At 41.5% G+C, this 23,883-nt stretch overlaps 1 protein-coding gene across 3 annotated transcripts; it reads left to right on the top strand.

The window, feature by feature from the left end:
- The first annotated feature begins 3,335 nt into the window (after positions 1–3,335).
- FBXO33 (F-box protein 33) lies at positions 3,336–23,149 on the top strand. 3 transcript variants are annotated; one of them, XM_084791375.1, is made up of 5 exons: positions 3,337–4,272; positions 14,885–14,995; positions 16,013–16,698; positions 18,379–18,530; positions 23,036–23,149. In XM_084791375.1, the coding sequence occupies exons 1-5, from the start codon at positions 3,662–3,664 to the stop codon at positions 23,132–23,134; spliced, it is 1,659 nt and encodes a 552-aa protein (XP_084647501.1). In that variant the 5' UTR covers positions 3,337–3,661; the 3' UTR covers positions 23,135–23,149. The 3 variants fall into 3 exon arrangements, with proteins under 3 accessions (XP_084647502.1, XP_084647501.1, XP_084647500.1); XM_084791376.1 differs by lacking the exon at positions 23,036–23,149 and having other exon boundaries at positions 3,336–4,272; positions 16,013–16,443; positions 18,379–20,412; XM_084791374.1 differs by lacking the exon at positions 23,036–23,149 and having other exon boundaries at positions 3,341–4,272; positions 18,379–20,412.
- The last annotated feature ends 734 nt before the right edge of the window (positions 23,150–23,883 follow it).

Consider the following 23,883-nt stretch of genomic DNA (forward strand, 5'->3'; position numbering starts at 1 on the left):
AGGTGTGAACCACCATGCCCGGCATAGGTATATATTTTTAAGAGCAAAAGAACAGGGTTGCAGAAATCCCCGCCTGATGAAAAATCAAAGACCAAACAGGTTAGGCAACTTCTTTAAAGTCCACCTAGCTAGATCTCAGAAAACTCAAAAAGAATAGCTGATACTCAGCCTCACCTTCCCGCTCATTTTACTGAAACTGCTCAAGGAATTTTTAATTTTTATTCCTTTATGGATTAAATTTGTTCTTTCATGCATATGTTAGTGCATTGTTGACTCTCTCTCTCCGACCTTTTGTTTCTCTGTCACTCATAATCCCTCCCATTCTTCTTCACAAACCCCCCTCCAAAATACATGCTTTTTTGTTTTGGTTGAATGGTTGTTAATATTTATATCGATTATCTTAAATCAGCAGTTACTCCTTAACCAACTTTATACCCAGATAACCACACAAAGACTAAGATCTATTTAACTAGCCTGGAGCACAATATTGAGCAATAATTACTCCATTGTTAACCTCGACCTAGTACAGTTCCCCCTTTCAGTTTGTCACACCACACTTGCTTTTTACTCCTATGATAGGCCCCAGCTCATTCCTCCTGGTGTGTCCCAGTCTTCCCCATGTGCATCCCTCCGGTCCTTCCTGCTCTGTCTCCTCAAGAACATTATGCCAACAGTTTTATGATCCACTAATGATGCGAAGGACTGTCTGCGTGGCTGTAGGTTTGAAACTATTCACTGGAGCGTGGTGGGCCCACTGCCTAGTACACAACTCAAGGCAATAACAGTTCCTCCCCCAGAATCATCAGTTGTCAAGTGTATAATAGGGATAGAACTATAAAAAACACTATAATAATTACATAGAAATATTTATTTCAAAGGGATTCTGAAAGCACCAGAATTTGAGAAGCAATGAATGATTCAAATCTATAAAACATTCATGAATAAATAGTAATATGCTGAAAAACCAAATCAATGGAAAATTCATCTGTCATCTTCAGGCCTTACTTTCAAAATGGGCAATAAAAAAATTAGGCAGGTTTTAACTGTTACTAATTTTGTTTTGTGGAGCTTTTTTATGTTACTAGTTTTTGAAAGAAAACTTCTTAAGTCTACATAATAATATGAACTAATAATTGTAAATACAAGGAGACAAAAGGAAGTTATCATCATTTTAACAGTGACCCATGCAAGAACTATGAATTGTTGTCAGAACCTATTCAGGGTATGGTTAGTTAGAGAACTGGACATTAAAAAACAAACAAACAAAAACACTTCCCAGGTTATTTAAAGGAAAAAAAAATAACATAATTAAATGCAAGCGTGGCCCTTAATTGGATCCTGGTTTGTACAAAGCAACTACAAAACCTATTTTGGAAAATATTTGTAAATTTAAACATGGAATATTAGCAAATGCTCAAATGTTTTTGTCACCTGTGGTGTTGCTGGGATGAATATATGAATGTATATATGTGTAGATATATGAAACTCATTGGGATGCTGAGATGACTTACAGGCTGCAATGCAACTAATTCAACAGCGGCCAGCTGTGAGTGGAAAAGTACAAGAACCTAGCAGCTGCTCAGTCGCAGAAGGCTGGGGGGCCTCAGCTGGCCTCCTGTGTGTGCTGGAACCCCAGAGAAGTCGGCCCCAAAGCCCGGGAAGGAATGAGGTGCCAGCAAGGAAGGGCATTCAGGCGACGAACAAAGGCTTCCTTCTCCCGTGTCATCCTGCTGGTTTCCAACAGAGGGTGTGGCCCAGATTAAAAAGAGTGTCTTCCCGACCAGTACAGAGGTGTGGTTTCCTTCCTCCAAGGTCCGGAGCAGAAGCGGTTTCACCCGCTTCAAACCAAGCAGAATATCTCACAGGTGTGCCCTCCATTTCTGCATTGTACTTCATTCCAGATAGAGTCCGGCTGACAACCAAGAATAGCCATCACAGAGGTGTACGCTAAAGAGAAGCTCCGGAAGTCCGTGGCTCCACTCAAAACACTGCAGTGACTTTGAAACTGAGACTCAAATTCAAGGCTTAATTTCCTAATCTACTGTTACCACTTAACGTTCATTGAATGCACAGAAAACATAATAATTACATCAAAGTTTGTAGACAAGGGATCAGAGAAGTGACCTACCTGGAATATGTTTTTATTCAAAGTACCAACAGAGCTAATGGAGATTCAGAGGTAATAGGATACTATTATTGGTAGCTTATTTGGCTCATGACACCAAAATGTGTCACTCACACACACACACAAAGTGAACGGAAAGGTCTGCTCTCATTGGGCTAAAAACATCTAGAATAGCTAGTTTCTTAGTGTATGCAAGAGACTGTTCCAACGCTTTCAAGCAGCAGTAGTCCCCCGTTTTTTGGTTTTTCGAAACAGGGTCTCTGAGTAGCCCTGAACTCACTTTGTAGACCAGGCTGACCTGGAACTCAGAGATCCACCTGCCTCTGCCTCCCAAGTGCCAGGATTAAAGGTGTGCACCACCACCGCCCGGTTTATATAAAATCTCTTAATCCTTCCGATTTAGCTGCTTCTTACCACTGGAGAACTTGGAGAGCTTCCTTTGGGAGCGCCAAACTAAAGAAAAGCGCTCCTCTCAACCTTGTTTTCAGGAGTAACAGATGATATAAAAATATCTTAATTCATGCTATATTTGTATACAGGGGGTTGTTGTTACGGAGGTGAATGTACACACTGGTACACTAACCATCTGTGTCTACAGCTCTCTTCAAAGACACTTCAATGACTTTATGAAACCGAAAACTAAAACCTCTGTCTTAACTTCCTAATTTGCTGTTGTTACCACTAAGTAATGATTAGCTATTAATAAAACATGCTAATTACACAGAACTTTTACAGACAAGGGTTCAGAGAGCCTTTAAGTCTGGGTACCAGCTCTAAAAAAATAAAAATAAAAATCCTTAGTCACTTTTTTCCTGCCTCTAAATACGAAGGGTGGCGCTGTCGTCACTCGTTCCGCATTGGGGCGTGAGAGGCCTCTGCCAATCGGAAGAGAAAAGTCCTCGAGCTGCCTCCACCCGGCTCTCAGTAGCCTATTTCGCCCTACTCTGAGCAAGAAGGTTGTAGAAAGACGCCGCTGCCTGCGGGGCCTCGGGGGGCCGCAACCTCAGCCCAGCGAATGAGAAAGCGTCGGGACTTCGCGCCGCACGCCCGAGTTCCGCCATGAGCACGCTGCAGGGGCCGGGCCTATCCCGCGAGGGACGCCGTGCGTGGCCCCGCCCTCGCGCCACTAGCCCCGCCCCCTATCCTGCCGGCGTCCTGGATCACGTGCCGCGCGATCCAGGCAACCAGGAGCTCCCCGGTTCCGGAAGTCGCTCACAGCCGCGCCAGGCTCCGCCCGTCGCCGCTGACGTCAAGCCCAGTCTCTACCACTACCGAGCCTCCGCGGCCGGGTACGGGTAGAGCCACCGTTTCCTCCGAGGCAGCGCGGCCGCCTCCGGGCCCTGGGTCCGTTCGAGCGAGGGTTTTGAGGTTGTTGACTGGGCCGGTCCGGGAGCACTGGCGTGCGGTACGGAAAGCCGGCGGCTGGCGGCGCGCAAGGTCTCCCCGCCTAAGCTTTTCCCCCCCTCTCCGCCACTCACGCTGCACTTGGTTCCGCCGAGGAGCACGACGGTTCCGCCCCCTTCTTCCTTGTCATTGATGTTGTTGTTCTTGTCAGTGCCGCAGCCCCGACCGCCGGGAGCGCGAACCCGAGCCGGGGCCGCCCGGGTGGTGCGGTGGCGGCGGCGGCTGCGGCTGCGGCAGCTGCGCCGGCTGCGGGGCCTGCTGCGAAGAGTGCGCGGGCGGCCGGAGGCGAGCGGCCGGCGGCGGGGCCGGATGGCTCTGTGCGGGCAGGCGGCCGGCGCCGCGTCGCTGCCCAGCGAACTCATCGTGCACATCTTCTCCTTCCTGCCGCCGCCCGACCGGCTGCGGGCCTCGGCCTCCTGCTCGCACTGGCGGGAGTGCCTCTTCTACCCGGCGCTGTGGCCCCAGCTCCGCATCTGCCTCCGCATCTCGCCGGCGGAGCAGCCGCGGCTGGAGTTCCTCATGCGCAAGTGCGGCTGGTTCGTGCGGGAGCTGCGGGTTGAGTTCGCCGCGGAGAATTACCTGAGCGGAGGCGGCGGCCCGGGCGACTGCAGCGGCGGCGGAGCCGACACGGGCACCGGAGGGGAGGAAGGAGAGGCCCTGCAGCTGTCCTCCCGCTGGCTGGAAGTGCTGCGCATCTACTTGGAGCTGGTGTTGTGCGTGCTGCTCAGCATCCGGAACAACAGGTAGGCTTGCGTGGGAGCCTCGAGGGTCTCCCCTTCCCCTTGCTAAGATCCCGTGGGATGCCTCGGCGTGGCCTTGTGTAGGTGCAGCTCTCCGTCCTGACCCGGATGTTTCTGGAGACAAGAGGCGATAACTGAGCGACGCTTTATCAAACACCGTTTCTGCGCCTCCCAGGCATGGTTTCATTCATCCGTTCTTGGCCCTGAGATAGAGCTACCGGTAGCTCTATCTCATGGCCAGGAATGTGATTCTTATTTTATGCGTAGGAGAGTTATGAGTTACGAGTAAGAAAACAAGACGGTTTTCCGATTCTGAGTTTGACCTTTGGTGATAGATAATTCTTAGTGAGGAGGTGTCCATGATTTCTCCTGGTGTTCATGATAACAAGACTTAGCCTGTAAGAATTCCTTAACAGTTCTTTTCTTACCTGAAATAGCTTTATTAGGCTAGGCCAGGTTCAAAGAATGGGAGGAAAGCTTGTTAAAAATTATTGGGGGAGAAAACAGACTGAACTTATTCCCAATGATTCACACAAAAGTAACGCCATATAATTTGGGGTGGGGTAAAGAAGTTGGCCAGAGTCTGTGAGGGCTAAGTATGAAACTCATTTTGCATTAGGTCTTTACTATAATTCCACATAGCTTATAACCCATATTCAGACTCCAGGGCACACTCCATATCCTAATCAATATTTCTCTATTGTCCCATGAAAGTCTAGTGTCCTTCAAACCATATTTATGTTTTCTGTATCTGGATATTTATTCCATTCTTACAACAACTCTTAATTTGGGAGAAAGTTGAGAGAGAGAGAGAGAGAGAGAGAGAGAGAGAGAGAGAGAGAGAGAGAGAGAGAGAGACCCTTACATAGTTGTAATCAGAGCGGTCAGGGCAGAAAATATTGTCCACTTTACAGACCAAAAGCGGGTCCTTAATAGGTCAAGTGATGTGCACATTGCTGTATGACACTGTTTCTAAGAGCAGTGCCCTTCCTTTCACAATTAATATCCCATCATCTTTATTTTAAGTATGGTTGTGGTTAATGCTATGTCTATGTATAGATTATGGTTTTTTTCATAATCTGTGTTTAAATCCAGAGATTAAGCAGGGCAGTAGTGGCACATGCCTTTAATCTCAGCACTTGGGGAGGCAGAGGGATCTCTGTGAGTTCGAGGCCAGCCTGGTCTACAGAAAGTTCCAGGACAGCCAGGGCTACCCAGAGAGACCCTGCCTGTTATAGGTTAGACTGTAGGTGTTACAGCATTGTGTTGTGTGTGGAAGCCAGGCATGATACAGATCTGGAATCCCAGTCCTTGGGAGCTAAAAAAGCAGGGAGATCAGGAGTTCAAGGTCATTTTGTGCTGCATGACAAGTTCAAAGCCAGCCTGGGTTTTGTGAATTTCTGTCTCAAGCAAAACAATATAAAAAAAAATGTTTATGGGAACATGACTCCATTATTCCAGGGCTCTGACTGATTTCTAAGCTTTTCACATTAATCCATTCTATTTCCTTGCTTTGACTTTATTTGTCAAGATAGACTACTAAGGCTAAAAATATTCTTAATCAGATATTGGAGGTTTTCGCTCAGAGTTGAATGTAGCTGGGAACCAGCTGATTTGTTCTGAAATCAACTCGCCCTGCAAAGAAAAAACAACACAGTCAGGGGGTGGTAAGTGCCTTTGATTCAAGTAAAAACAACTCACAGTGCGTAGTTCTTTTAGGTATATTAATAATTTCTAGGTGGATCTATAGCATATATACACAATAGTAGTGTCCTATAGTTTGTCTTTCCTTCTCTTTTTCACCCTTACCACTTAAGTTTTTGTCCTGATGTACTTGTTTGTGAGTCCACATGTGCCTGTCCTGGGTCCACTATCACTTCTCTGCTAACAGCCGTCGGTTATCCATGATTGTAAGGTTTTTTCTTTCATCTGCTGTAGTAATGGAACACTACACTGTGGTGGTTTGATAGCATATTTACCATATGTATGTGCATTATTTGTATTAATGCTTTTATTTTATTGTATTTTATTTTATTTTATAACTTAATCATGTTGGACTGGAGTGTAGCTTAGGTGATAAGAGCTTTTCTAGCACTGTTTGTTTGTTTGTTTGTTTGTTTGTTTTTCCAAGACAAAATTTCTCTGGGTAGCTGTCTGGACTCGCTTTGTAGACCAGGCTGGCCTCCAACTCACAGTGATCTCCTGCCTTTGCCTCCCAAGTGCTGAGATTAAAGGTGTTTGCCACCACGCTAGGCTTTCTAGCACTTTTCTACAGAAAGCCCTGGGCTCAGTCCCCAGCACCACTTAAATTGGGTGTGGTAGCACAGACTTGTTTTTCAGCACTTGGAAGAAGCAGAAGGATCCAGAATTCAAGGTCAGCCTTGACTATAGTTAGTTTAAGGCTAGGGTGGGATACACTGGTCCCTTTCTTTCAAAAAAAAAAAAGTTATGTTTATATATTTGGAAATAAGTTAATGCCATCTTTATTTTTGGAAGTGTCTAAATACTCTTGATACTATAAGTATTCAAATGTTACAAATATAAATGAGACTTTTCCTTAAAGCTTTAATAACTTAAAAGCATTTTAAACTTAAGTTTCTTATTCACTAACTTTAGTGAAGCCTGTGACTTTTTAAAACTTTTTTTCTTAACTTTTAGTGACGTTTGTGATTTTGTGATTATAACTACAAACCTAAAATAGTGTATTAACAGTGTCACTTAGTAGTTTTTTGTTCATTTTCAAACCAAGTATTTTCCTAGTGTTAAAGCACAGGTGTGTGTTACCACTCCCAATTTAATGATAATGGGGACTGAACCCGTGCTTCTTATATGCCAAAATTTAATAACTAATGAGAAGTATAAACATACATTCTTTACATTTTATAATGCTCTTGGCTTTGTGATTTCTGCCATATTTTAAGCAGAAAGCAGAGTATGAATCATACTGTGTCAGACATTCTGCTTCCAAGCCTTGTGCTGAACTGCTTTACACAATTCATAGTTATTTTTCTTTTGTTCCAGATGTGTTCATACCCCACAGGAAAAGAACTAAAACCTCAACCTAGAGTTGTGGGGTATAATCAGGTTATTGATCTTCTGAGAGAATAACTGGCAGTTTTTCTTGATTTGAATTACATACTGGCACAGTGAATATGGCTGCCATACTGGTATCATATATGTTAGCTACAGATGATAATCAACAAAGGTAAAACACAGGGTTTCAGAAATCTTTTCTCTACAGAAGGCAAGAGTTCCTGCCTTGTCTAAAGATGCAGTAAGAGCTCATTAAAATATTTTGGTTTGTTCCTTGGTTTTCTCCCTCCCTCCCCTCTCCCTCTCTGTCTCTCTATCTCTACCAGGCTGGACTCAAACTCAGAGATCTACCTACTTTTGGCTTCCAACTGCTGGGGGTTAAATGTGTGTACCACAACTTAAAATGTGTGTTAACTGAGTTGAACTTCTTCTGCCATGGCTCTTGAAGAAATTCATCCACATTCAAAACAAGTTCAGAAATATATTTGTAGCTTTCAGCCAAGGTGTTAAATTAAGTACTTAGTTTTGAGATACTTAGGAAGAATGAAAACCTTAAAGTTACCAGTAAGATTTGAGATAATAAGCCGGGCGTGGTGGTGCACATCTTTAATCCTAACGCTTGGGAGGCAGAGGCAGTCGGATCTCTGAGTTCAAGGCTAACCTGGTCTACAAAGCGAGTCCAGGACTGCCAGGGCTACACAGAAACCCTGTCTCGAAACACCTAAATAGATAATAAATAAGTCCAAACGTTAAAAAAAAAAATTTTTTTTGAGATACTATATAACAGGCTCACCTATTAAAAATACTTTTTTCTGGAGCGTTCCATGAATCTCATTTGTTGTAGGCAAGTGCACTTCTTTAGCAGTAGATGTGAACATGTTGATACCATTAAATTGATGCTTATCTTTCCGCTCTACAAATTTCATATAAGCGTCATATAAGGGTAGTATTTTTTTTTTAAAGGTTTGTTACACCAGGCCAGCAAAGTTATGTATGGGGGTGGTTTTTCTTCTTTATAATTCTAGGATTTGCCTCTCCTTACTAGTTTGTAGACAGGCCATTTTATGGTTACATCATTATCCTTTTTTATTCATATAGTATATGCTTCAACTAAATTAACTGCTAAAAAGAAGAGTTGCCAGGTTTGATGGTGTGCACCTTTCATCCCAGCACTTAGGAAGTAGAGGCAGGAGGAGCTCTGTGAGTTTGAGGCCTTCATGCTCTATATAGTGAGTTCCAAGACAGCCTGGGCGACATAAATAGACCCTATCAAAAATAATAGTTTTTGCTTACAATTTTGAAGGTTTCAGCTTGTTCAATTACCCTCTTGCTTTTAGACCTATCCCATTTTTTAAATTTTCCACCCTCCAGAATTGCTCAGGCCTATTTTAGCTATGGACTTTGAGAATAATCCGTATCCAAATTTCAGCACTATTTCATCAAAAGGTCAATTAGTAAATCTTAGATTTGGTCTTGTTATTTGACATACACAGGTAAGGAGTCATGTTGTGAGCACTAAGAAATAGTATACACCAGGCCCTGTTACACACACACAGCCTGGGAGCTGGGGAGACGGCTTCATGAGAGGAGCATCTGCTGCAGAAGCTTGAGGACCTGAGTTAAAATCCTCAACATCATGTGGCCTCCTCACTGGGGGCAGGAACATGGAGATCCTGGGAACTCACAGGCCGGCCTGCCTAGCGGAAAAGATGAGCTTACTGTTCAGTGAAAGACACAAGATAGTAGAAGAAGACATCCAGCATCCTCCTGGCCTCAGTGTGCATGCACATGCAGATGAGCACCCACTGTACACACCACACCATGGCTGAAGTTGCAGTAGTAGACAGAGTGGCACATAAAGACCTCTTTGGAGAGGCATTTAGAGCTGTATTGTGAGTGGCTAGAGTTGCCTGTGTGTCTCAGAGCAAATAACACTCCAAGTACACGGAGCAGTTCATGGCCTCAACCTGACAGGATTTTTATCTGGAAAGAGTGATAACCAGGGCAAAATAATAACTCAGTCATTTCAGGAAAATCTCTGAGAGGCAGACGGGAAGAATGATGGAGCTTATAGGAGATTGTCATATTCATTTATTCCTGTGAAAAGATACAATGGCCAAGGCAACTCTTATTTGTTTTTAAAGGTATTTAATTGGAGCTTGCTTACAGTTTGAGAGGGTTAGTTCATTATCATCATGGCAGGCAGGCGGTATGCATGGTGCTGGAGAGGTAGCTGAGAGTTTTATATCCGGATACACAGAGAGCATGTAGAGAGACACTGGACCTGGCTTCAGTTTTTGAAACCTCAAAGCCCATCTCTGGCAACGCTCTTCCTAATCCTTCTCAAACAGTTCATCAGCTAGGACTAAGCCCAAAAATACATGATCCTGTGGGGGAGGGGAGAGCTCATTCAAACCTCCACAACAGTATTACAAGAACAAAAAAAAGTCTTCAGCAAAAATTTTAGGGACAAGTCATAAATGAGGGAGGAGCTGGCAAGGCTCCTTCCTTGAGGATTTATGATGGATTAAAGGTAACTGGAGGACAGAGGGGCATTTACTTGAGTGTTACACTTTCTGGTACTCTGCCCATGCTCTGGACCTGTCAGCCTTTTGTCATGGAAGGGGAACTCCTGGACACCATCTCACCATGAGGGTTTATGTGCCTGTAATAGTTGCCACTATTCCGGTGCCCGTACAACTCTAAACAACTCCTCCACTCTGAACAACCCTTCAGTCATGTTCCTGAAAGCAATCTTAATGAAACTCATTGAGTTCAAAAAGGGCGAGGGGGTATCGTTTGTGATTATGACAGGTGGAACTAGAGGGAGAGGGAGGCAGGGGAGTGGGTAGAGGCTTTCAGGGTGAATGTACATCATTGCCTAGGGCGAAGGTGCTGGGAATGCCTTATTTGCATGAAGAGGAATTGCACATGCTTACTAGACATGACCTTAGGGAAAGAGGAAATTTAAACTCTAACCTATGCTAGGCTACATGACCACTTCAACAGACATGCAGGCCCAGGGCAGGGAGGAGGAGTCGTACTCTTGCCAATCTCTAGATGAGATTTTTGGAGTTTTGACATGCCTAGACCTCACACTTGCTCCAGGCGGGCTCCTGGGCTCTACAGGGGGAATTAGTTGGGACGTGGAAGAGAATCATGTGAGTGGAAAGGGAAAAAGAAAAGGATAGTGGGAGTGAATATGATCAAAACATACTATGTAAATGTATAAAATGTCATAAAAATTCATTATGTAATTACACTAATAAAAACTGACTTTCAGGAAGAGAAGACATTTTCTTTAAAAACCATACAAAGTCATGTGATATCCTGTATATCCTTTTGGTATATACTCATGTACACTGAAAATGTGTGTGCACGCACCTTCATAGGGATATTTATAGCAGCTGTATTAATGATTGCCAAAACTCGGAAGTAATCAGTATGCCCTTCATAAGTGAATCAATAAACAAACTGGTAATCTAGATAATAAATTATCATTCAGTGCTAAAAAGTATGAGATATTAAAGACGTGAAAGCCTCGAAGTATATTGCTAAATAAAACAATCTGAAAAGGCTGTATATGAGATTATTTCAATTGTATAAAATTCTACAATAGGCAGAACTGTGGAGGTGGTAAAAAGATTAGTGTTTGCTAAGGACTAATTAAAGGTTTATGGATATAGTTATTATTATTATTTGTATGTATGCATGCACAAAATGTATGGCACAGCATGTGAGTTATAGCACACATGTGAAGGAGTTGGTTCTTTCCACCCTGCCTTATGAGGTCAGGCCTGCATACAAGCAGTGTACCACCTGAGCTTTCTCACACCTCAGATCTTATCTTTAATCCATTTAAGCCAAGCTGTGTCTTTTATTTGGAGATTTAAGATCATGTTGAGTTACTACCGAGAAGTTGGCTTTTAGAGACTGCAGATCATACGTTTATGGTTCTTATTGAGAATTTGGTTGTAGTTGGTTATTTCCTGGTTGACTTTTCTTTCTTCCTTACTAATTTTAAAGGTTTGCTGGCTTACTGACTAGAAAAATGTTTGATTCTTTCCTATTCTATGCTCATTTCTTTTTGTGAAGTTTTGTTGTTGTTGTTGTTGTTATTGTTGTTTTTGTTTTTCGAGACAGGGTCTCTCTGTGTAGCCTTGGCTGTCCTGGAATCACTTTGTAGACCAGGCTGGTCTCAAACTCATATCCATCCACCTGCCTCTGCCTCCCGAGTGCTGGGATTAAAGTTGTATGCCACCACACCTGGTTTGTGAAGTTTATTCTTAGTTCTTATAATTGTGGCATTCTTTCTCATCTGTGCATAGTAGTAATCTTGTGGTTTTGGTTTGGTTTATTTGTTTGTTTGTTTTTGTAGTGCTGTCTGAGAGGGCAGGAATTGCTTAATTTATGCTTATCCTGGAGTCTGTTTAATCCATCCATTTAAGGGATAACAAATAACATTGCTAGCTAGAGAAACCTTGGCTTGTGGTTATTTACTGTCAAGGCTTGAAGCACATCATCCTATTCTGTGTTGGCCTTTGCGTTTCTTCTGAGAGCTAAAGTAATGCTGATAGGTTTGCCTTTTTAAGTAACTTGGCTCTTTTGGCAGTTTTGAATATTCTTTTCTTCATTCTGAATTTTTTACTTTGAGAGATTCTTTTCTGGTCATGTTTGGAGTTCTAGATGCTTACTAATCTTGGATGACTACAACTTGCTCTGTATTAGGGGGAATTTTCTGCTCTAATTTCATTGAATATGAATTTGGGGGGGGGGGACATTGTTTGTTTCCCTAATGCCTTTGGTTTGTATTTCAGCACCTTCTATTTCAAGGATTGTTAAACAGCACTGGTCTTTGGATCATATCCTACAGTTCTTGAGGGTCATAGCCATAATGACATTTTCTTTACTGATATCTGAATGAGGTAAAATCTCGACCTTGCTTTAATCCCTGGTATTCTTTCTTCTTCTGCTCAATCTAGTATGCTGTGCCCTAGGACTATAAGGTGTGCCATCCACTGGGTCAGATTTGTTTTGTTTTGGCTTTTGTTGAGCTATTTCATTTCTAAAGTTTCCATGCTATACAAGTTGTTGAAATTTTCATCCTAGTCTTGAAATAACTTCCTTACACCTGTTTGAGTCTTTTTAGTCTTGATCATTTTTAAAACTAAGTGTTTTAAGATAGGAAAGATGTTTTCTTCAAGGCTGTCAGATACAAATAGCCAAAACACTAAGAATTTAACATTTGTATAATTCCTGATTGTGTCATGGTTCTTCTTGCTATAAGTAGTTTATTGTATATATGTATAATAATAATATAAATATATATGTAAAAAATAAGAATGTTTATTAAAAATACATTGTATGTCCTAAAATGAATATGCAAAGCTAATATTTCAGAAACTCATTTGTGTCAAATTGTTGTGAGTTTTTGTGTGTTTGAGTTTTGAACAAGAAAATTTATATTGATATTTCATAGGACTTTTAGTGCAAATTCTTTGTAACTAACGAATATGAAATGAAAATCCTTACATCTTAAAAAACAAAAACAAAAACCAAGTGTTTTAATTCCTTAAATCTCAGCCATTTCAGTATCATTTGGTTCATTTAGTGAGGAGTGAACTTTTACAGCATTCATGTTGCCTTTATATATGTCTTTTGTTTCTACACTACAAATGTGCACATTTGTTGGCATCTATAGCTTTTGCATTGGGGTCTTAGTGGAAGATTTCTCTTGAGGTCTCAGTCCCCATTACTACTCGGAGGAAATTAAAGTAGACATAATAACAGTAGTTCAGAAGCAGGCCAGAAATTTTAAAGCATAGAAATTTTTTGTAAAATATGAAGGCCAGTTACAGCAATGCCTCTAATCCCAGCACTTGGAGGCAAAGATAGATAGATCTCTGTGAGTTCAAGGCCAGCCTGGCATACATATCAAACTCTAAGACAGCCAGGGCTACATAGAACCTATCTCAAGAAAGGGAGAGGGGAGGGAGAGAAGGAAAGAAAGGAAGAAAAGAAAGATAATTAGACAGGCATCAGCTGTGGTAAATGCCTTCTCATACCAAAGGCTCTGTGCTAGTGTGGGCATAGGCATGGAATGGTAACAGCAAAGCAGCTGAGTTTCTACCACTTGTCTCTTAGGCCTTGAAAACATAGAAAGCAGCAGGGCCAAGGCTGTCTGTGTTGGCAGTTCAGGGCACAGACACTTAAGTGCTCAGTCATGCCCAGCTGTAAGGGTCCTCCACAGCCCTCTGTGATGGAGCACAGTTCCTCCACATAGACTCACACGTCTATGAATTAGTATCCCATACATAAGCAGTTCCCTGGACCCACTCTGATTCTCAGAGTTGTCACTTGCTTGGTAGAAAGATACGACCTTTGGGGCTTGTGGATATAAAAATGCAGTGGCTACTACTGCTATTGAAGGTGAAGTTTGACTATAATACCTCTCGTAAGATGACTCACTACCACAGCACCACAAATAAACTAGTGCAGGTCCCTCCCCAGCATCTGTGTGCATTGCTGTGCAAATATCCGATCTCCCATTTTAAGCTGTTTTAGGTTTTCTTTTAGATCTCTTTCTGTTGCGTGTGTGGGGCTTTGTCTTCATGTATGTTTATGCACCATGTACATTCGGTACCTGCAGTCCAGAAGAGGGTGTTGGCTAGCCTGTAATTGGAGTTACAGGCAATTGTGAATCACCATGTGGGTGCTGGGACCCACACCCAGTAGACTCTCCTCAAAACATAGAGGTTTTTTGTTTTGTTTTGTTTTAATATGCTTTGGCTTATCTAAATGTTTGGTCACAAAACTGGGGAAGGTTTTCTTTATATTTTACTTGAAGTGTATTTCTTACAGAAAATAACTTTGGGGAAATGCCCCATTTTTCAGCTAAGTTACCTAGTGTTTTAGGGTTTGTACTGCTGTGAAGACACTGTGACCACAACTCTTATAAAGGAGAGCAGTTCATTGGGATTTGCTTCCAGTTCAGAGGGTTAGCCCATCATCATTATGGTGGGAAGAATGGCAGAACACAAGAAGACGTAGTGCTGGAGATGGCTAAAAGTTCTGTCTCTGCATCAGCAGGCAGCCGGAAGAGAGAAACTGGACTTGGCTTGAGCTTTTAATGCCCCAAAGCCCACTCCCAGTAACGCACTTCCTCCAACAAGGCCACACCTCTCCTTGTCAAGTAGCTCCACTCCCCAGTGACCAAGTAGTCAAATGTTTTACTATGGGGCCATTCCTTTTTTAGATGTCTGTTTGCTTGCTTCCTTTCCTCCTTCCCTCCCTTTCTTGAGACAGTGTTTCCCCATGTAATAGATCTGGTGGTTGTCCTGGGATTAGCTTTGAACTCACAGCCTTACTTTTGCCTCCCTAGTGCTGGAATTAAAGGTGTGTGCTACCACTACCAGCTTATTTGAGAAGTTCTTATGATTGACATTTTTATAAGTTAAAGTGCTCTGTTCCCAATGTCACTCATTTGTACCTAAGACCTGTGAGTTCAGAGTTCCAGTTCAGTCACTGTTTTCCACAGTGGTTAAAGCATTTAGATAATCATTTTAACCATTTTCTCCTGTAGGAACCTCCAGAAGTTTAGTCTTTTTGGAGATATAAGTGTTGTACAGCAGCAAGGAAATTTGTCCAGCGCGTACCTCAGCAGGGTAGACCCTGACGGCAAGAAGATTAAGCAGTAAGTTCTGCAGTAAGCTTTACGGGGCTTATGGTGATAATAAGTCTAGCTCCTTTCTGAAAAGTCACAGGACACAATCAAGAATGATGATTTCTGTTTTCTAAAGAGAATATATGGGCTTGGCAGTTAAGCACTTAACCCACAACTGTGAAGGGCCTCATGTGAACCATGCACGGACATGGCAGACTACCTAGAATTCTAACCTTGGAAGGCCTGGAGACCAGGGATCCCTAGAGCAAGGTGACCAGAGGAGACCGGGCCCTTTTAGCAAGCTCTGGTTTGATTGAGAGACTGTTTGTGTGTCTCCCTCTCTCTTATACACACACACACACACACACACACACACACACACACACACACACTCACTCACTCACACAGAGCAGGAGGTACAGTATGACTCCTAGAAGCATTTTAACCCAGCATTTTAGTGGTGGTTATGTGACACTTCGTGGCATAAGTCTTTTAGGATAAACTATATAGCTTGCTGGGTACTTCTTGCTGAATTAATTCTTAATATTTTACTTTATGTGTTTGAGTGTTTTGCCTGAATGTGTATATATGCAACACATGTGTGTCTGGTTTCCACAAAGGTCAGAAGAGGGAGTCATATCTTCTGGAACTAGAGTTAAAGATGTTGTGAGCCACTATGTGGATGCTGGGAAATGAACCTGGATAATCTGCAGAAGAAAGTTCTCTTGTGCACAGTCCCTTACTGCTATTTAAAGGTGTTGTTTTTCACTTGCCTTTGTTATAAAATAAGTCCTATGTCATCAGTCTTTAATTCCATAATGTTAGTTTGAAAAATGCTATTATCCTAAGATGAGAAACATTCCTACATGTTTAATGTATCTTATTATATTATAATGTGAATTTTAATTGCATTTGTAGGTTAGATAGAAATTAATTATTGAGAGAAATGTATCTCAACATTGAATGTCATGTTGCCCATTTTTAAAGTCACCATTAAAGGATTTAGAGCTGAGTGCTAGTGACAAAATTCTGATAATTTCCTTGTAGAATTCAGCAGCTGTTTGAAGAAATACTGAGCAATAGTAGGCAACTAAAATGGCTGTCCTGTGGGTTTATGCTGGAAATAGTGACCCCAACATCCCTGTCGTCTCTGTCTAACTCAATTGCCAACACCATGGAGCACCTGAGTTTACTGGACAACAACATTCCTGGCAACAGCACTCTCATCACTGCAGTTGAACTAGAGCGGTTTGTAAATCTGCGTTCACTTGCCCTGGATTTCTGTGACTTTACAGCTGAGATGGCGAGAGTCTTAACCGATAGCAACCATGTGCCTTTGCAGCGACTGTCTCTTCTGGTCCACAATGTTTCAGTGATGCACAAGTCATTAGACAACATGCCAAATGATGAGCACTGGAAAGCCCTGTCACGAAAGAGCTCCAGCCTTCGGGTCTATCTAATGGCTTTTGATGTCAAAGGTGAAGACATGCTAAAGATTCTGAAACCCAGTATACCACTTGAGAGGGTTCACTTTGATAGCTACGTCACTTGTGTCTCAGGGGCTATTGTTGATCTTATATCCAGGCAGTACGACAAGTTCCTCACCCATTTTATATTGATGAATGATGTGATTGACACGTCCGGTTTTCCAGATCTTAGTGACAACCGAAATGAAGATCCCTTGGTTTTATTAGCATGGAGGTGCACAAAACTCACTCTTTTGGCAATTCATGGTATGTGGTCTTGTTCACTATAACTTGATACTGACATCATGCCTAAAGTATTTTATGCTCCTAAATATATCACAAGTAGAAAGTCATATCTCAACCCCGAGTGCTCTGTCTGAGCACCCCACTTTTTCTGCCATGGCTAAGAAAACAGGTGTATGTCTACCTGCTGTGAATATGTTCATTCCAGTCAGAAGATGCCAAAGTGCTTAGTACAGAAGGGGGGGAAACAAGGCTTTTATATTTACAGCCCCATCCTTCAGATTCTAATTTTAATGTATTTACTATATTCTTGAAATAATCTATTGGTTAGGTACATGTTATTTCTTAGCCATTCATCTTAGTTTGTGAACTAGTCTCATTTGAGTGGAGTTGCTATTCTGATGAATTAAGGTAACAATTTACTTCAAAGACAGTTACAAAAAAAAGGCACCAGGCATGGTGTCACACATCATAATCTTACCTCTTGAGAGACTGAGGTAGGATTGTCATTAGTTTGAGAGGCCAGCCTGGACTGCATAAGTGAGTTCTAGGCCAGCCTGAACTATAGAACAAGACCTTATTTTAAAATAATAATAAGGCACGCAAAGAATATCTTAAGCTCTGTATGCTAACTCTTACATTGTTTTTGAAACTATTTTCTTAGCCTGTTGTTGTACTTTTAGAGTCTGTCTTCATAATTGGGCCATATATTACAGGTAGTAGCAAGAAACAGATCCATATTAAAAGTAATAAGGGGTTGTTGGAATGGTTCAATGGATTGAGTCCTTACTGTGCAAATGTGGGACCAGAGTTCAGATGCCCAGAACTCACATAACAGCCAGTGGCCCCCTCAAACCCTGTACTCAGGCAGAGAGCATCCCTGGGTCGAGCTGGCTCTAGACTAGCCAGGCGAGCTCTGGTTCCATTTCAAGATCCTGCCTCAACAAAGAAATTGGAGAGCACCCAGGGAAGACACCCAGCGTTGTCTTGGGGCCTCCACAGGCAGGCATGTACATGTGCATCCACTTGCAAATACACACACATGCATGCACACTTACATAATACACCCAAAAATGTATGGGGGGGGGGGAGGGAAAGGAATCAGCAAGTGCCAGGTTATTTAAAAGTTAATTTAAACCAGCCCTTTTAAAGTTTTTTTCTTCTTTCAAGTAAAGTTTGTCCATCTTCTGTCCCCCTTATCCTTTCCCAGAGGTGACCTCTGTTCTGAAGTATTCCTGTGGTTTCTATGACTTCTGATAGTGAACAAGTTACCTTCAAAGTTTCAAGTGTCGTGAACTTGAGACTATGCACTGTGAGACACCATAGGGAATGATTTTTTATAATGAAAAATTACAGGTTACTATATATTCTTAATAGAGACCTATATAGGAAATAAAATTTGTTCCTTGTGATACATTATCCAAAGTTAAAAATGTATTTATAAACTTTAAATGTCTTTTGTTTTGCTGAATGAAATACCAGAATCAGATTATATACCACTTACCAGCTCACTACTGTATGCTGTTTATCAGACTCCTAGGTAGTCGTATTTCTTTTATTCTTAATGTGTTAGAAGGGGAAAGGACCAACATGGTAAATACAAATTTGAAGCTTCTCAAGAAGCACCTACTGAGGAACAGACTAACTTGTCAGAGACAAAATAAAACAGGAGAATGACAGCGTTGCCTTCTGCTTATCTTTAAGGTTACACCGTGTGGGCACACAACCTCATTGCCATTGCTCGTCTTCGTGGCTCTGACCTAAAAGTGCTTGAAGTCACCGAAGAAAGCATTGACTTTGACCAAGGTGAACTAGCCGACCAGGATGTGGATCCAGTACATAACCTTATTGAGCAGGTATCCCTGGGCCTTGGTCAACCTTGGCATGCAGTCTTGGACATTGAATCACTCAGTGTCTTCACTGAACCAAATCGTCATTTTTACAGAGAGATGCAAAGCTTCAGTGAAGACGTTTAGCTTTTTTTAATGTATAATTCCTGTGGCTACATATGCAAGTAGGGTCCCATTATGTTTTTTTTTTTTCAGTAGTGTAAACTAATCCTTTTGTGCTGTGTTTAATCAGTATTAGCTTTATAGAATTATAAATGTATATTCTACTTCTTGATCAAAGAACGTAGTCGGGTATTGGTTTTAGAAGTTCAAAGTGACACTGTATAGGGCTTTCACGGTTAATGGCATTGTTACCAAACCTTAAGGACATACAGCCAATGGTCATCTGAGGTTACTGGCTAACTTTGTTTTTCACTGAGTTACTCTGCCTTTTTGACATTTTTATTCTTTGTTTGTCAGAATCCAGAGCTCAGGAGCCAAATATTTTTATACGTATATATATATATAAATAAATATCCATAGCCTGGTGGATTTGTATGCAATGCACTGCATCTATGTATTCTGATAGCATCTCATTGATTTTGGTTTGAAATAGAAGGGAAGATAGTATCCCAAATGAGTTGTCTTTAACAGAAAGCTGAGTTTAACATTCATTACCTATATAATAATTGATATTGCCAATTACCATTCTGAATTTCATATAGCATAAGTTAGACATTGCTTAATCCCTTAAAATGCATTTACATAAACATGAACACTCAAATTGCTGGATTTTTTAAACTGTATCTGACATGATTTTTTTCATATGTTACATTCAAGTTAGCTTCTCTAGCCCAGATTTCAAAACAGTAGAGGAAGAAAGAAACCATATTCCAGGGAAACCTCTGAGGCTAAGTCAAAGCACAGAACTGTAAACGCACAGGCTTGCAAACCAACATTGGTCGTGAAATCCCTAACAAGTCACTGGATTCTCTCTGTCAGCGCGCGTGTCAGCTGCCAAAGAATAGATTTACATGAAGAAGTGCCCACATGCTGGCAGGGGCTGGCCAGCTTTGGTCAGCCAGATACTGCTAGATTGTAATATTTAAGGTCGAATTTCGACCTGTGGTACACAGCTGTGCTGTGGCTCAGTCAGCAACCTCAGAACTCTGAAAAAACAAAACAAAAAAAAAAAGAAAAAAAGAAAAAAAAATGCACCTGTTTCACTGTGAATAGTGAATGTAAAGGAAAGAAAGGAAAAACCAAAAGCTTGTTCCATCACAGGTATGAGCTGCTATGATACATGAAGAACATTCCATGAAGTATGTTTTAAAACCTTGTTATATCTGAGAGGCTTTAAAAGCCAATTTAACTGTTTCAGGGCAACCGCGGTACAGACGTGGTCTCTGTGAGACTTCCACCTGACCCAAGTTTTAAATGGTACGAATGTTGTGCATTTAATGTTAAGGACAGTCTGCAATAATAAAGTAAGTAGCCAACGTGGGTGCCCAGCAGTGCTGAGACCTGGCTGCTCTATTGTAAGCTTTGGAAACACAATTTATGCAACAGATGTCCAGATATGATTCTATTTATGGAAAAAGTTTATATGTTTTACAAATGGTTTTACCATCTTATATTAAATGACCTTTTGACAGGTGTGCACTGTTTTGTCTCCAGTGAGCACATACCATGCGGATTTTATATGTACATCAGTAGTGTGAATCCACTGGCACAGTGTGTGTAAATGCCAGATGTGGTGAGATTTTATCTTGTATATGTGATCAGACAAAAATAACTCCTGACAGAAACTGTAAGGAAACCAGCTGAATGTTTGACCTGATGACTGATGTTGTATGGTTTATGTTAAATGTATATTCTTTTAATCAATGAATAAAGCATTAAAAAGTGACCATTATGATGTATTTTATACAAAACACAAAAAGTATCAATGTTTAAATAAAACTCTTAGGCTGTGTAGTTTTAAATTTTTTTCACTTTTAAAAAAAGGCAAGCTTAAAAACAGTACAAGTACTATGACACACTCCTATAATCCCAGCTCTTGAGAAGTTCAAGGTCAATGTTGTTACCTTTCCGTTGCTGTGACAAAACATCATCAAGGCATCTTATAAAAGAAGTGTCTAATTGGGTTTGCAGTTTCAGGGGGTTAAAATTCATGGTGGTGGAGGGAAACCATGGCAGCAGAAACATCTGAGCACTCACATCTTGATCCACAAGTAGAGGACAGAGCTGAGCACTGCACAGCTCTTTTGAGACCTCAAAGCTCCACCCCCCAGCCCCGTCTTAGTCATTGTTCTGTTGCTGTGAAGAAACACCACGATCAAGGCAACTCCTATAAAGGAAAGCGTTTAGTTGGGGGATTGCTTACAGTCTCAGAGGCTTAGTCCATTATGTAGGGAGAATGGCAGGATGCAGGTAGGCGTAGTGCTCAAGGTGAGAGCTTGACATCCCGATCCTAAGGCAGCAGGGTGAGGCTGGGAGCCAGGGGATAGACTTGGCTTGCCATAGGATTTTGAACTTCAAAGCCCATTTCCAGCAGCAAAACTTCCCCAACAAGGCCACACCCACTAATCTTTCCGAAGAGTCTACGAACTGATGAATAAGAATTCAAATATATGAGCTATGGGGCCATTTTCATTCAAACTACCACACCCACCTCAATGACAGGCCACATCTCCTAATCCTTCCCAAAGAGTTTTAACACCTGAGACCAAGTACTCAAACATAGGAGCCTTTTCTTTTTCAAACCACTATAGCCACCTGCTATTGAATAGTGAGTTTGAAGAGCTTGGGGTGCATTCTACATGAGACATGATCTCAAAAAGAAAAAGGAAAAAAAAGACTGGTTAACAAAATCCCACTGTAGTGTTCATTTAGTATACATTATTAATACTGCAAACTTTAAGGTGCTTCTTATTTTTTAAAATTCCTTTATTAGATGCAGGAATTATTGCCACTGGTAAGCACTTGATTAGCTACTGCTGTCTTAATGTTCTCTCCGTTCTTGGTCCCTGAGATCAACAGCCTTTATACAAGGGAAAAGAAAACAGCTTCTTTCTTTTTCCCATCTTGATTGTTTTGGGTGCTGACTCTTTAGACACTGATTCCTCTTGGAGTTGTCTAGAGTCTTTTGAATCCTTATTTCTTAGACACATCTGATGCCTTTGAGTGACTCAGCATGTTTGTGTACGGAAAAAATTACAAACAAATGTACCCATGCATATGAAAAGGAAAAGACTGTCAGCAACTGTGATTGGCACCCAGGTGAAGAGTGACGTGCTGACCTGAAGGACTCAACTCCCAGTCCTGGTCCTGCTGCTTCAACACACGCTCTTCTTGGTCAAGAATGGGACTTGACAGCGTCCCAGCAGGCTAATCTCTGACTTCGAGGCCAGCCTGGTCTACAAAGCTTCCAGGACAGCCATGGCTACACAGAAAAATCTGTATAGTCTTAGGGGGAGGGAGGGAGGGGAGCAGCCAAAAAAGAACAGGTTACCTAATACTGATTTTCCCTTAAAAATAAGTCTCAGCTGTTTTTAACTTAATCGGTTTTAGACAAATAAGATAGTCTTTAAAATATATATATTGAATAGTTTCAATATAGTGACCTAAACTGCTTGTTTTACATGTCTAAGAATACAACTTAATGATAAGGTTTTCCCCTCTCATGTGAAAATGCCCTGGGTTCCATCCCCAGCACTTCCAAAAAGACAGGAACAGCAGAATAAAGTCATCTTTCCATATCTTCCACCATCCTGGAAATAGAGAATTTAGGGAACCAATAGGGTGGGGCTCTAAAGGACAGTGTGTTTGTGGTTGAATATGATGCAGAAATAAGCTTGCTTAAACTTGTAACATGAATTACAGTGGCTCTCTAGGAAGCAAATAAGAATTGTCTTCCTGGAGTAGCATACAAACATGAAAAATATGCAGGGACCCGACTACCCTCCCATTGCTTCCTAGCCCTTTTTCACATTCTGGCAGAAAATAGCATAGAAGCATAGTGATACACACTAGGAAGAATTGGGCCTCCTGCTCCCGCCCCACCCCCCACCCCAATAGCCTGTAACATTTGCATTTCCTTTATAGTTACTAAATGCAACATTTTATATAAAACCTTATGTTTACTGTGTGTGTATGCGCCTGCCACAGTGAATGTGTAGAACACCCTGAGTCCAAAAGATCAAACTCAGACTGTAAAAACCATCTTCTGACTCTTATACAGAACTTTCAAATACAATCTTGTTATTTGTCAACCTCTTCATAAATTTAATGCTGCCATTAATAAAAAAAAAAAACCCAGCCAATGGGTGATAATGGTTAAGCCTTTTTTTTTTTCAATATCCTTTTGAAAGTATGTTAAAATTAAGACATTTGCTTTGGTAGAATGTTGACATTTCTTTCTATATGGATTTCAGTTTTAAGTGGATTTTTTCATATATCAAAATAGTGATGCTTCTACAGATAGCTCAGCTAACTTAATTATACCTTTCCACTCTTAACTGTACTCCTAGGTGAAACACCACTCGGAGCAAGGATCAGTTAGCAGCAGTTGCTTGAGGAAAGTTCCAAGTGGGTTTTGTTTTGTTTTGTTTTTCCAAGTGGGTTTTTAAAAGTACGTCATTGTGGGAATAAAAAAAGATTCTGGTTAAAGAGTACAGATTCTGGTTAATTCTGGCCATCTAGTACACATGTAGCAAAGATTATAATACACTGATAATGTATCCTTTGAATTTGCTAACAGTACACCTCAAGTCTTCTCCATGTACCCACAAATTAACATGTGGTCATACATTAATTAACCTGATTGTACTAATCATCTCACAATAAATATGTCAAATCATTATTTACACACCTTAAATATGTATAAACTTTTTTGTTTGCTTTTGTTTTTCGAGACAGGGTGTCTTTGTGTAGCCCTGATTGTCCTGAACCTCTCTTTGTAGACCAGGCTGGCCTTGAACTCACAGGGGTCCTCCTGTCATTGCCTCCCAAGTGCTGGGATTAAAAGGGTACGCACCACTGCCCAGCATGTACATGCAAACTTTCGACGGTCATGCCTCATTAAAGTTGAAAATGCCACTGCAGTTAAATATTTCAGTTGAGAGTGCTACTGTCATTCAAGTAGGCATATTTGATGAAGACACCACCCAAAGGAACCAGAAATAAAAACAGTAGAGATGGGTGAGTCCCTCAAGGGTGCTACCCTCAAGACCCATTCACACTTCCTTTTAATCCTGATCATAGATTCTCAGTCTGCAGTGGATGACAGCACCTACGAAGGCTTGGAAGACTTCATGCCTATACCAAGCTAGAAATGAAGAGTGGTGACAGTGGGCTGGGAGGAGTAGGTCAGTGGCAG

Source organism: Acomys minous (genome assembly GCF_964271855.1).
Source record: "Acomys minous genome assembly, chromosome: 8".
NCBI lineage: Eukaryota > Metazoa > Chordata > Mammalia > Rodentia > Muridae > Acomys > Acomys minous.